Source organism: Triturus cristatus, chromosome 10, assembly GCF_964204655.1.
Source record: "Triturus cristatus chromosome 10, aTriCri1.1, whole genome shotgun sequence".
Taxonomy (NCBI): domain Eukaryota; kingdom Metazoa; phylum Chordata; class Amphibia; order Caudata; family Salamandridae; genus Triturus; species Triturus cristatus.
In genome coordinates, this window is record NC_140593.1 from 1,243,871,953 (window position 1) to 1,243,886,328 (window position 14,376).

General features: G+C 46.8%; 1 protein-coding gene across 4 annotated transcripts in view; it reads right to left on the reverse strand.

The window, feature by feature from the left end:
• Nucleotides 1-2,346: 2,346 nt before the first annotated feature.
• Nucleotides 2,347-14,376, reverse strand: part of KDM5C (lysine demethylase 5C) — a 601,345-nt gene continuing 589,315 nt past the window's right edge. For all 4 annotated transcript variants that reach the window (XM_085629900.1, XM_085629899.1, XM_085629902.1 and 1 more), the window contains one exon: nt 2,347-5,542. In XM_085629900.1, the coding sequence (XP_085486026.1) occupies nt 5,537-5,542 (6 nt within the window). In that variant the 3' untranslated portion in view covers nt 2,347-5,536. The remainder of the gene's footprint in view (nt 5,543-14,376) is intronic.

Genomic DNA, 14,376 nt, shown 5'->3' on the forward strand with positions numbered 1-14,376 from the left:
CGACCCCGAAGGCCTTGGCTCGGTGCCCGACTTGGAATGCGGCTTTTCGGAGCCACAAGACTTTTTGGTAGGCTTCGGTGCAGAGCCAGAAGGCGGGACGTTAGAAGCGTGGTGTCTGTGCCGGCCAGGGCTCGAGGGCACGGGTTGGTCCGGAGCCTTCTTTTTCGGTTGTCTTGGGAGTCGGGCGGGCTAGCGACTACTTACAGTACGTTGTCCATGCGGTATGTCTTCATCCTGGTTGGAGCCGACCCTTCAGGCTCCGCACGCGGGACTGCAGGAGGGGCACCATCTGCATCCCTCGTTGCGTCAGCCGACGAACGGGGAGAAGTCAAAGAGATTTCTTCTAGTGCTTGGATTAAGATTGGTGGTGGCTCCGCGAACGGTACCTCGACCTCCTATGTGACCAGGACCTCGAGTGGCACAGAGCCTACTGCCGGGCCTCGAGTAGCTTTCGGGACCACTCCCACAAAGACTTCGGGTTCATGGCCCAGCAGTCGGAGCACGACTTGGGGTTGTGGTCGCCCTCCAAGCAGTAGAGGCACATATGGGGCAGATCCATCACCAACATCAGTTGGTTACAGGCATCCCTCGTGCACCAGGAATCTATGGACTCAAAAAACAAAGTCGACAAAAGTCGAGAAAAAGTCAGTCAAAGTGACTGGAGGTACCGCACTCTCCGGATCTGTGCTTGCTGGCGCAGAAAAAGAAAGAACGGACGTCAGCGCGTGAGGGCAGCGTCTATGTAACTACCGCAACGTCATCCCGGCGACCACGACGCCGAACGCGGAGTCGACCGACGCCACCTTCCGACACGCAGGGGTACTGCTGACGTTAAAACTTTCTGGATCCAGTTTGACGTCTGGGGGTAATTCTAAGGTAAGGAATCTATAACTGTTTCTTTCAGATAGCTGCATAGCAGGTTCAGGCAGACCAGGTCTTAGCGGTAGTAGAGGTCTTGAAGAGGTTTTCCGATGCAAGTTAAGTAGTACAAATGGAGATTTTAAGTTTTGATGTTCCTCTTCCTAATATGTCATTTAAGTTGTACGGTCATCACCCAGTGAGACTTACTGAAGGTGCCTGTCAGAGTCCGAGAACAGTCCCTGAAACGTGTATGGGAGAAGGTTGTCGAGAACACAGAGCGAGAGCATGACCTCCTGCGAGATCTCCTACTGGACCTTCTAAAACTAGAACTCGATCTCACTCTCAATGTTCTCAGACATCCAGTTCTCAATCTCTCAGAGGTCTTATGGGAGCAGAAGCAGGTTGTAACAGTGATTACTTTGGAGGGAGCCTAGGAGATAAGTGAGCCCTATTTGATGGACCTGGTGAAAATCAGGGTGATGTCAAACTCCTCTGTGATGTGAGTATTCGAGATGAGTATTTCAGAGTAATCCGAGAAGATGAATACATTTGGGAACACTCGTCTGGCGTGCCAGGCACTCTTTCCACAGGTCTTCAAACCACCATGGTGAAATCAGGATTTTTTAGACAGCAGTGGTTTTGGCATGGACGGTGAAATAGATAGATGTGCGTTAGGTCGACTACGGTAGGGAATATTTTGACATCGAATGGTGCCTGAAAGGCATCTTGGGTGGCGTACCTGTAGACTGTGACCAGGCGGGTAGGTTACGAATCCTCAGGGTCATGGTTCTTGACTATCAGTAGCAACACCTCTTGCTCTGATGCCTCTTTGCCTTGGATCTGCCCCCGAAGCAGTCTTTCGAGCAGAAGGGTGCCCTGATGGAATGACCGTACCTATGATCCCTTGATGATCCAGCTGCAGTTTTCTGCTGTGTTTCTCCCCCAGGAGTTCCATGCAGCCTCAACTCCTACCAGTGCTTCAGAGTTTGTCTGCAAATGTTTCCGACAGTAACTGCAGGAATAGGATCTTCTGGACTGCAGATAATACAGACACTGAGAATCTGTCTGGGCCTTTTATTTCCACAGGAAGGACACGGCAAAGAAGTGAAGGCATTCGGACAGGAAAATATAACCTTTCCCATCAGAAAAAACCCTTACCACAGGTTTTAGTGGGTTTTTTGAAGCAGTGTAAGCAAGCGGGTTCAAGTACTATTGTGTCAAAAAATAAGGTGGAATCTGTGTCCCTGTGTATTTTGGTTTAAAGGGATTAAATCACAAATCAAAATTCATGAAAACCAATTAAGAATTCAAAGAAAACAAGGTGCAATATTACAACCTTGACACCAAGTGGCAGTAAGTGTCCATCATGGGATCTAAAACACCAATAGCTGCACTTCCCTCATTCAATGCAGGTCACAGCAGCACATCCCTCCCCACGGCTCACACAGAACGGTAGAAGCTCGCAAAGTAAAACCACAAAGCAGATTCAAAAAACACTTCTCTATTTTATTTTCTACTCTTGAGAAAAAGGCAACTTTTTTTAACAAAGTGTTGGAACAAAGTAAATTACAAGGGAAAGGGGCAAGTCTTTAATTACAATGTGAAATACAAGTGGGGAAAAGAGGCCGAGCCTCTGAAGATCAGCACCACAGACTCCGAGAGGATTCAGAGCTTCCAGAGGAACTTGGGAAGCTAAAGACTACGTTTCCCAGATATAAAGAACCAGGACAAGAGGCCTTCCATGTGTCATTCAACCACATTCCCCCAAAAGAAATGAGCTCTATGCCTTCTGCGGTCTGACCCAGCTCCTCCGAACATAATGTCCTACACGGATTGTTCAATAACCACCTGTAAGGTACAGATGGACTGATATCCGACACCAACGCAATCCCCCAGGTACAAGTCACTCGATCTGCACTGTGCTGCTCCTCTGGATCTTCCAATAAACACATAAAAGGTTGTTCGGGTAATATTCCATGCGCCCAAGCAGGAGAGGAGGCCTTCACCATTCATTCAATCAAGGTTTGTTTTTAAGAGATGACGAGCCGGAGGAACTCTTCCAGGTGACACTTAATTCAACTTTTTACTACGAGAGGACTTTCATATATCATTTCACCTAAGTGTCAAAGAAACTCATACGATCTTTCCACCAACCTTCCCAAAAATTAATGAAAAATTAACCAGTTAATTAAAACAGCTCAACGTTTTGAGACAGAACCAGGACGGAGGATGCGTTTCATGAATATGAGCAGTACAGAGTGAAAGGACAAGATTGCCTGCTAGAAGCAGAACTTCAAGGTCAAAAATCCAAACAATGGGTTGGCAGTGTTCACTACGTGCCAAGGTACCAGGATACTCCAGGAAATCAAAAGAGCTCACCAAGAAGCTAAAGGAAAAGAAAGGCTACAGCTGGGAGTCAGCAGTGTCAAGGCAACAGTTGACCAAGCAGAGGCACAACACAGCAGGGAAGAGCAAACGGTATTGGAAAGGGCCCAGCACGATGGACTTCACACAGGGCCGTATGCATTTGGAAGGGAAAGGACAAGCAGCAGCGGATCAGAGTCAAAAATTAAAACTAGAACTTTCGAAAATGTCAAATCATGATTAGAAAGTCCCTGAGGGAGTGAGAGAAGGGAGCTTTTGGGGTTTGCTGATTGATAAGGGACATACATCACCAGGCCACTGGAGATCAAAGGTAGCTTAACACTAAGGGGCAAAGCACAGCATGCAAGAACGTCTGGATCTCCAGAAGCTTATTGCGGAGGCCACAGACAACAAAATGTGTATGGTCCCAACAAGGTGTATTCAAAGACTAAGCAGGAGGGAAGGAAATGAAAAGCTTTAAAACAGATCAATGAAAGATACCAACGCCATCTTCTGATGTCAAAAACAAAGAGTAAGACTTTAAGGTAGTCACTTGTACCAAACACAAACGTTTCAGGTTTGCAAAAGGTGGGGTAAGATGTTCCTGTCAGGGGTTCATACCAGTGGGATCTTCGCTTTAACTGTAAAGAGGGACACGGTTCTTCAAACTAAAGTTCCCACACAATGATTAAACATTTAGCAGCTTACCTCAGACCCTTCACGGCTGCAGGCTGCCCACCACATGTGGAGTCTGGCTTCCAATGGAATGTTGCGAGAGAAGGAGGCTAGCAAGAGAAGGCGTCTAGCAAGAGGCATTTCCAACACAGCCACTGTGGACCTCAATCAGTCATTCATCTGGACAAGGACTACAAGTCTAATTACAGACCATGGCTCACATGGGCAACAGGATACAACCAGCTATGTACTGTGTCCTACAGACAGTAAGAAGCCCAATGTGTGGAGAGAACTTGCAAAACCCCAAACATCTGGCTGCCCCACACAGTGTAAACAGACCATTACTTACCAATGGCAAGCAGATCCCCACATCACCCAAAGAACTCCAATGCAGCCAACAGATCACACCCCAACAAGACTCTAGAATACAGCCTACGGACCGTAAACAGATCCAATGCTTCCGACAGACGCTACTGACTAAAGCCAACCAATGCCCCTAATACAGCTTAGGGAGGACAACCAAATGCATATCTCTGACATGACCCACAGACCAGAAGGAACCTAGTGTCCTAGATACAAATGATGCAGCAGGGCCAAACCAGTGTTTAGGATACGACTGGTGGGACACTACCAACCCAGTGTTCAAGACACTTTAGAGCGTGATCAGTCAAATATCTTAAAAACATACGCCTGGACGCAACCAGCCACACTCATGCCATGATCAAACAATTGTCCTGAAAATTCCCCAAAGGATGATTACACAACAGTCCTGGAAGAAATGCATGAACTACTGTCGAACGACTTACAGGGGAAAGTTCCAGCTCTCCGGTGTCAAATGAAAAGTCCACAGTTAATGCTTCTTTAATCTCATGTCAGCACTGAATGCAGAAAACACACTGACACCCCCCCCCCCCACCCAACCCACCTCAGTGCTACCCCCAACTCTTCCTTGCAAAGGCTGTTGAGGAAAGTCCCGCAGATGCAGGACTGTCAGATGAAGTGCAGCTCGGATCTAGTTTCTATTGCGGAGTTAGCTGCAGGATGAAGTCTTAACACCCTGGCACCTTTACTTGGCAGCTGTAGAGGGGAGTGTGGAGATGTTTAGTTGGTGGAAAATGCCTCTTAATATTACAGAAAAGGATCGGAAGCAGTTCATTTCTCCTGACATTACAACTTGCTCCAGGCAACCAGCAGTGGCTAGGAAGGGCCGTACCTGCACGGGTCCTACCTGCCCCATTTGTCACTTCTGAGGTATAATCTGAACTTTATGCAAAATAAACTAAAAAGGGGGCAGCCCTGATAGCCCAAACAGTTTAGACATCTTTCCTCTGAAGGTTCTGGAGCTCCATGGAAGAAAGAATCTCTTGCTGTCCATTCACGACAACACGGATTGCCTCTTCAACCCGACCTGTCACCCAGGAAAGAAAACCTCGAAGCATAAATAAGAAAAGTCCATCCGAGGCTTGATCCGCAGTCTAGGGCCGGTGCTCGCAAAGCATCTGGATCAGCTGTTCTCCGATCCTCGTACGTCTGTAACAGGACTGTGTGCAAGGTGCAAGCCTGAGTCCAGAGGGTCCCGCATGGGAAGACAGTGCGCAGGGACGCCGGATAGTGGATTCTGTCAAAGTACTCTCTGTCACAACTGCAGCAGGGGAAGAAGGAGAGAGAGATTGGAGTGGATTGAAGGTTAGTTAGGCAATAGGTGTAAAGGAATGCCAGAATAAGAGTCAACAATGCACAGTACGGTAGGAAGGAACGTAGGATAAATGTAAGATGTAAAAAAGAAGAAAGCAAATGCAATGGCAAAAGGCAAGCACAGAACATCAGTTAACCAGTGCATGAGAAAAGGGTGATGAGAAAGTAAAAATAGAGTCGGAGAATGGGAGATAGGAGCAGGGATGAAGAATGGGGAAGTGAAAGGACAGAGGAACAGTGAGTCGATAAAATGGAGAAGAGAGAAGATCAGGGGTGAGGTGGAAATGAGGAATAGAAGACAGAGGGGAAACAATGGAGGGTGTCGGGGGAAGGAATGCAGAATAGAAAGGATATAGTGGGATAGAAAGGAAAATAAAAACATGGTTAGTGCACAACTCTGTGTAGATGTCTTAAACATTTAGACTGACCACTCGCTCTCATTCACCCGATCCCCTAATAGGACTCCATGAGTGGAAGAGCTCATCCTTCCTGCACGCTCGTCACTCACTACCACGGCACGCTCCGAGCCCTACTATTAGCACAACAACAGGATTTTACTGCGATTGGAAACACTATGACCGAGGTCCTGCAGATCTTTTCTTCTCATACGTGAACCCTTCCAGGTGCCAGTTCTGGATGCTTACTTCTTGCATAGCAGACGACTAGAACCTTGTGGTGCTAGTCAACAGCGAAGAAGGAATCCGCCTCCAGGTGTGACACAGGTACAGTATAAGATATCCATATATATTTATGAAAATATACATGGAACATCTAAAACTGACCAAATAAATGCACATTCACAAATGTATTTAAAGCAGTGAAAATGCCAAACTCCAGGTCATCTCCAAAGCAGAGTGGGGAGGACATGAGGACCAGGTTGGAGGTTACAAGTACTGTACACGCGGAAACGACGATAGTGAGGATGCATTTTAATGCACAAATGTAGCCTCCTGCATCTTGGTTTGGCATATGCAAAAACCATAGATGCAAATGTGCAGAATGTAAGATGCTATTTATTACAATTGTACAGGGCAGGGAAGGGTAGCCATGACTCACTCGAGGCTTCACCACTTGTGAGCCACTGCACCTCCCAAAACTAAACAATGCTAATAAACCGCATATTGCACTCCCTGTAACTACAGCTGTTCTATGTATGGTAGACATCAACAGAGTTAAAGCTATCGATACAGCTAAAGAAGCCATGACAGACTTCCCAGGTAGCGCACCGTAACCAGCTGAAAACCAATCGAAATCGTTGAGACTCAAGTGACAGACTTTGGAACGGGATGGCCCCAAAATAGCGCTTGACCATAATATTGCAGTCAAAATATTGTGACAAAAATAGACAAAACAATTATGACAAATGTAACTTTCTAACAATATTGAGGTTTAAAATATTTCTAAATGTAATTTCATATACGTATTAATGCATTTTACATAAATTTGTTACAATTTTATATAAAAATATATATGTCAAATTAAGTGATACAATTTTAGGTTTAAATTTATTCGGGTCCATTAGGGACAGAGGGCAGTGTTTAGTTATTAAGATATACTAATGTTAAAGTATTCATTTCGATAAATTAAAAGCAACTGGCATTGCTTTGTGTTTGCTTTATATTTGTCAGACTGAGGTTTTATTGAGCAATTGGATGGGCAGCATGTCCAACAGATTTACATTAAAGTACTTTATCGTATTTACAATGTTACTGATTGTGTATGTTTGAGAGAATTAGGATGGTCCTTATTACGAAGATAAAGGTGCATTACTACAAAATTATAAATAAGTCTATTGTGTTCATTTTTAGATTTCCATCTCTATTAATCCATATTTTTTTTTGCTCATTTTATCTGCGTTTTTCCAGATTTATGTTGTGTTCCGTGGAAAACAATCAACTATTATATTTCTACATTTGGTAGCTTCACACTGGAATGCCCATTGTAGTGCTATATGAAGCCATAGACAATGCGTCCCTCGCTCATTCTATGCGTGTATTGTAATATTAACTCGTGCGGCGCCATGCCTTGCGACAGCTTCCTCAGGAGACTCTGTCCCAGGTTTTACCTCCCCGGTCTCTCGGCGATGGGTCTGGTAACCATGATTAACCGCATCAAGAATCTCTCAGCCACAGCATTGAGATTTGTTTTTCATATTAAAAAAAATACTGACAAATATTGTTATTTATCTCTGAAAATCGTTTAAAAAATGAAGTACGAGGCAAAATTATAAACAAAATATGTATACACTTGTATATGAACTCAAATATGGTTTAAAAAAATTATTAAATAAATAAGAAACTTCAAACTAAGTAATATCAATATAGAATTGTGAGAATGGAAAATGTTACTGCCGAGTACTGTCTGCGGCATGCAGTGCTGTAGATTCACATGCTCTAGTGTTGGGCTCGGGAGAGTGCAAGTGGTTTTTCTTTGAAGTCTTTCAAGTCGCGAGGTAGTGCGACTCCTGTTGCTGGGAATGCGCGTTGGCATCAACTTCATGGTTAGATTGTTCTGCATGACGGGTGAGGATAGAACGTGAAGTAAAGTGGTGTTTAAGGAGGTGGCCACGCAAAAGGAGTTTTGTGAAGCAATTGTAAAAAGAACTAACAAGGACTGGTGCCCATGTGTCCGGGGAGGAGGGTGGGTGCAAGTGAACCTACAGCACTACATGCCACAATCAGATGCTTTCTGGGTGAGTAACATTCTCCGTTCAAGGCACGTGTGGCTGTAGACACGGATGCTTAGCATAGACGGTAAAGCAGTCCTCCATAAGCGGTGGATAACCTGTGGGAGTTACACTTGTTTGAAATGGTGTCCGTAGCTTGCTGGGCGGCCAGTACATCTACCACCTAATGTTTTGTAAACGTATGGGGGTAGACCATATAGCTGCTTTAAGTAGGTCAGCTATAGGTAGGCCATTGAAGCTCTTTGCAAGCGGAGTGAACTCTAGGAGGAATCGGTAAGGTCATTTTTCTTCAGCATATTAGGAAGCACTTAGCAATCCATCGTGCAATGCCAGATTTACAAATGGCCCTTCCTTAGTGAGGTTTTGAAAAGGCGACAAATCGTTTGTCTTTCTAAATGATTTGTTCTGGTCAATATAATGTACGAGAGATCTTTGCACGTCTAAGTTATGGAGAACCCTTTCTGCAACTGAGTTGGGCCGGGGAAAAAAGACCGGCAGTTCAATAGATTAACATGTAATTGTGAGACCACCTTAGGAAGAAATTTGGGGTGGAGCAAAGTACAACCTGATCATTACATATTTTGAAGAGAGTTTCTTCTAAAGTTAATGCCTGAAGTTCAGACACATCTGAGTGAAGTGATGAAATTAGGAATGTTACCTTCCAGGATAAGAACTGGAGCGGGCAGGAGTGGAGGGGTTCAAACGGAGCGCCCAATATTTTTGTCAATGTAATATTGAGAATGTACGTGTGATCTGGTGGCACCCTATGAGGAATGATTCTTAAGACCTTCCAGGAAGGCTTTGACAGCTGGAATCCTGAATAAGGAAGTTTGTTGCCCATTTTGCAGATCGGCAGCCGCTGATGTCGGGTGCAGATTTATAGATGTAAAAGCGAAACCCGAGCTATGTAAATGAAATTAGTAGCAGACAATGTCCTGTATTTTAGCTGCTAAGGGATCAGTGCGTTTGGACTGACCATAGTGAACAAATCTTTTCTATTTGGCAGCACAACAGGTCCGAATAGTAGGCCTGCCTACCTCTTGACGAACATCCATACAGATCTGAGGGAGATTGAGGGAGCCAAATGGTAAGACTCCAGGAGCCACACTGCAAGGTTGAATGATTGGGTGTCTGATTGCGCCGTGGTTCTGCGTGAGAAGGTCCTGCCTGTCCTGTAGTGCTTTGTGGGGAACTACGGAGAGTTCTAGGAGTGTGTTGAGCCATGGTTGTTGCACACATGACGAAGCGACGCGGATGAGGGTGAGAGAGGTCTACTGAAGCTTGCGAACCAGAAATTGAAGCAGTGGGAGCGGTGGAAAAGAATAAACAAATAACACGGACCGAATCCTCCATAGTGCATCGCCCTTGGCCTGTAGGTGTGGGCACCTGGAGGTTAGGTTTGGGCATTTTGCCTTTTCTGCAGTGGCAAATAGGTCTATTTGTAGTCTTGCCCAACGCTGCCAGTATTGGAGGAGGACTTGTGGCTGGTGTTCCCACTCGTGGACTAGTTACCGTCTACTGCTGAGAAGATTCGCAAAGTCGTCCACTTCAGGGAGATACACCACAAACAGGTGAACATTGTATTGGAGAGCCTACTGCCAAATGGCCTGAGCCAATTGGAAAGTTGAGGGGACTTGGCACCCCCTGCTTTTGAGATAGTACATTGCTGTCATGTTGTCGGTCTTGAGGAGGACTACCTTGTCAATTAGGTGAGGAAGGAAAGTTTGCAACACTAGGTGAACAGATAGCACCTCCAGTTGCTTTATGTGGAGATCTGACTGTTTCCAGTGGCCCTGGACAGCGAGATGTTGAGAATGCACTCCTCATCCTGTAAAGGAGGCCTCTGTTACTGTTCTCTGCGGAACTGGGTCTGGAAAAAGCAGTCCCTTTGACAGGTTGTTGGTGTCCCACCACTGCAGTGTGTGGCAAGCTTGGCGGCTGATCAACACTAGATCTAACGGACCCTCCGCTTTAGTCCATTGGTGTGATCAGCATTCCTGAACGGACACATGTTGAGTCTGGCATGAGGTACTATGGCTATACATGGAGTCGTCACGTCCTCAATGTTACTTGTGAACTGGTTGAAATAGGGCAACAAGTGCCTCGAAAGCTTGCATCGTGGCAGTACTCTGGTAAGCTATACGTATTTGTAAATGGAGAACCGCCCCTAGGTAAAGTTGCATTTGAAGGGGTTGGAGGTGAGACTTTAAGGAGTGGATTTTAAAGCCTAGTTGATGAAGTAAGTTTATGTTGGCCTGGGGGGGGAGGGGGGGGGGGGGGGGGGAGGGGGGGCTTGAAGAGTTGTGCTCTTGACAAGCCAATTGTCCAGATATAGAAAGACGTATGCTTTGCCTGCTTAGGTGAGCGGCTCTCACCTCGAAACATTTTTATAGACCCTGGGCACGGTAGTGACCCTAAAGGGGAGCACTTTGAATTGGAAATAGTGACCATTTATTATGAACCTTAGATATTGGCAATGTACCAGGTGAATAGGAATAAGAAGGTAGGGGCCCTTGAGGTCGAGAGCACCCATGAAGTCGCCTTGTTGTAGCAGTGGTATGATATCTTGAAGAGTGACCATGTGAAAGTACTCTGAGAAAAGTTATAGGTTTAGAGGTCTGAGGTCCAAGATTGGTCTGAGGGACCCCATCCTTTTTGGGAATAAGGAAGTATAGTGAATAGACCCTTGTGCCCTGGTGGTGGAGTGGAACAGGTTCTATAGCACCTGTTTTTCAGGAGAGCTTGTACTTCTTCCTTGAGCAACTGCTGTTTTGTCTGTGGTTGCGAGGTGGAAATGTTGTGAGGTGTGGAAGTAAACTTGAGACAATAACCATGCCAGATAATATGCATAAAACCCACTGGTCGGAGGCGATATTCTGCTAGGCGGGAAGAAAACCTTGTAGCTGACCCCGAACAGATGTGTGATTGGGGGAATGATTGGGGAGTCAGGGCTTTGTGGTTGTGGCAGATGTTTTTGCCTCTACCTTCGGAGTTGTTACCCCTGTATGAGCCTTTGCAGTAACCCCTAGGCGAGGTGGTCATTGTTTGAGTCCGCGGATATGAATCTGAGGTTTCAAGAGAGGTGGTCTTGGAAACTCCACAGGAACGTCGAAAGGAGCCACGATGAGGTGGTGTCTGCAGCGCTCTCATAGCCTTAGCTGTCTCATCTTTTTAATCTTAAGGAGGGTATCCACCTGAGGACCAAAAAGATTCCCCATCAAATCATAGGCCATAAGGTATTGTTTTACTTCGGGTTTAAACCCCAGTATTCAAAGTCAAGCATGCCTATGTAATAGCACTCTGGAATTCATTCCTCTAGCTGCAGTATCTGCAGTGCCGAGTGTACACTGAATTGTAGGGTTGGATATTAATTTATCCTCTGAGGCAATTAGGTATGCCCTTTTTTATGTTCATCTGGGAGATATTGGAGTTCTCCTCCATCCCAGTGGGAGGAGGCAGGAGTCTGTCCCTGGTTGGCTGGGTTCCCCCATCCTCAAGATGGCGGGGACTCGAGGTTGTGCTTCACCTCGCCTCCCCCACCTTAGGGGTGGAGTTGGCAGAGGTTCCTCCCGCTCAAAGTGGGGGCTAGAACCAGTGGGTCTGGAGAGGCTCACAAAGGCGGCAAGCTTTTGAAGCTTCTCCTTCGCTTCCCCTGCCTATCCTGGGGGGGGGGGGGGGGGGGGGGGGGGGGGGGGGGCGGCTTGGCACCTCGTCCCAGGATGTGCATCGTTTCAGGCCCCCCAAGGGCAGCATGCCAGGGGTCCAGAAGCATGCGCAGCCACTCAGTCAGGTCACTGGGAGTTTGTCATGTTTCAGGGTGCATCTCTAAGATGCCCTCTGTGGTGCATTTTACATTAAATCCCACACTGGCATCAGTGTGGGTTTAATGTGCTGAGAAGTTTGATACTAAACTGCCCAGTCTTCAGTGTAGCCAATATAGTGCTGTGGAGCTCGTAATGACAAATTTTCAGCACCATGTACTCTTAATGGCAGCACTGCACTTACAAGGCCCAGGAATGTACTTGGGTACTGTAGGGGCACAGGGCTCATGCACCTGTACCCTCACCACTGGCATAGAGCACCCAGCTAGAGGGGTGACTGATGTATGCCATGGCAGTGGTTTGAAGGCATGGCACACAGGGATCTGTGCCATGTCGACTGTTTTGTTCTGCACCCAGCCTGCAAAGGCAGTGTGTGTGTGTCAGGGTAGAGGGCCTCTAAGGGTGGCACAATAAGTGCTGCAGCCCTTCGGGGCCTTCTCTGGTCACAAGGCACTGGGTATCTAGTGTACCATTTACCAGGGGCTGACATGTGGCCAGAGATGCCAATTGGGTTTAGGCTTCAATGAAGTTTTAGGGAAGGAACACAGGCCCTGGGCACCTGATTGACAGGAGTCCAGGGCACACAAGTACATCAGCAATACAGCAAAAAGTGGGGGGGGATACCATGCAAGAAAAATGGCACTTTCTCACAGCGTGCCCTTGAGAATAAGCAAGTATTTTGAGGAATGTTGTGTAGAGGAAAGTGTTTTGAATAAACAAAAATCCCCCAAGGGCCCTTCATGCAACTGCACCTTTTGGAAGGCAGCAGCTCCAACTACTTAAATTGAGGTAAGTAATGTCAGGTGGGAGATTGTTTGGCAGGATACAGATCGGGGTCTGTATCAGCAGTTGAATTTGTCTCATATGTATCCCAGGGGTAATCTTGTGGTGGAATATCGAAAGTGTAATAGCTACATCTTACGTATGAATGTAATGATCCTTCCGGGGACTAGATTGCAGGAGCAGCTAAGTCGGTGGAGAGAGCGTATGGTGTGGAGTGGGTGTAGGTGGTGGGCTGATATGTACAGGGCTTGTGGCTTTGTCCATTTTCCTGTGCTTGGCTGGAATTGGAACATTCAAAGCTTCGTGAAAAGAGAGTCATCTCTTGGAAGGACGGGCACCAGCGTGGGGGTCTTGTAAAGATACGGGTATCTGGGTGGATCATAATGTACTTCTGTCTCGAGCAAAGTTCTCATTGTAGTTTTCGAAGCACACGTCCCACAGTCTCCACAACTTACATGCTGGTTCGGGGGTGGAAACGTTTTCAGCTCCGATGCCAAAGTTTTCAGTGCCGAATGTTTAGGCTCTGAGGCATCTAGTTTCGGTGCCAACATCGGCCAATATTTCGACACTAAAGGTTTCGACTCTGAATGTCAGCTCTGCTCCTAGGCAGGAGCAGTCCGCTTTGAAGATTCTTCCGGCGCGGAGCGTATCCAAAATAGTTGGTTAGTGCAGGCTATGGCGCAAAAGCAGTGGAGGAATGGCCATTGTTTCAAGTGTCCCTGGAACAGTCTGTTGATCCTTTCTGCGGGCTTGCGAGGGTCAATATCCAGGTGGTCGCTGAACGACTAATTGAGCTGGAGGCAGGTCTGGCTGATTGATGTCGGAGCTACAGTTGTGGGAGAACTTATCTGCTGCCGATGATTGTGCCTGAATAGCTTTCTGGGGGTCCTTGGGTCCATAGGGGTCTGGTGTGCTGCCCACGCTACTTCGATACATTTAGAGACATCGGGCACAATGATCACAAAGTCTTCTTGGAGCTGAAGAGCAGCAGACATAGCAGCTGGCCTCGTTGTGCTCAGGGGAAGAGGCACAAATTACACACCTGTCGAAGGTCGTGTAATGAAACTTCATGGGACACAGAACAAAATCGAAAAGGCGTCCGTTCCATCACCAAATGGACTTGATGGGGGCGGACTGCCCGAGGATGAGAGTCAAAGCCCCGAATGGCAAAGCCCCCCAAGGGGCAGCGGCCGACGGGAGGTCGAAGGCGAGATTTGGGGATATTGATGGTGAACACAGAGCTGTGAAGTAGATGGACTGTCAACTGAATTCGTGGGTGACACTGAGCCAGTCATCTAGGTATGGGAATACATGAAGGTTTTGCAGTCTCAAGTGTGCTGCAACTACGGCCAAGCACTTAGTGAAGACGTGAGGAGTGGCAGTGACTCCAAATGGAAGAACTTTGCATCAGTAGTGTTTTCCTTCTATGACAAACCTGAGGTATTTGCGATGAGCAGGGTGTATGGGTATGTGAAAGCAAGCATCCTTTAG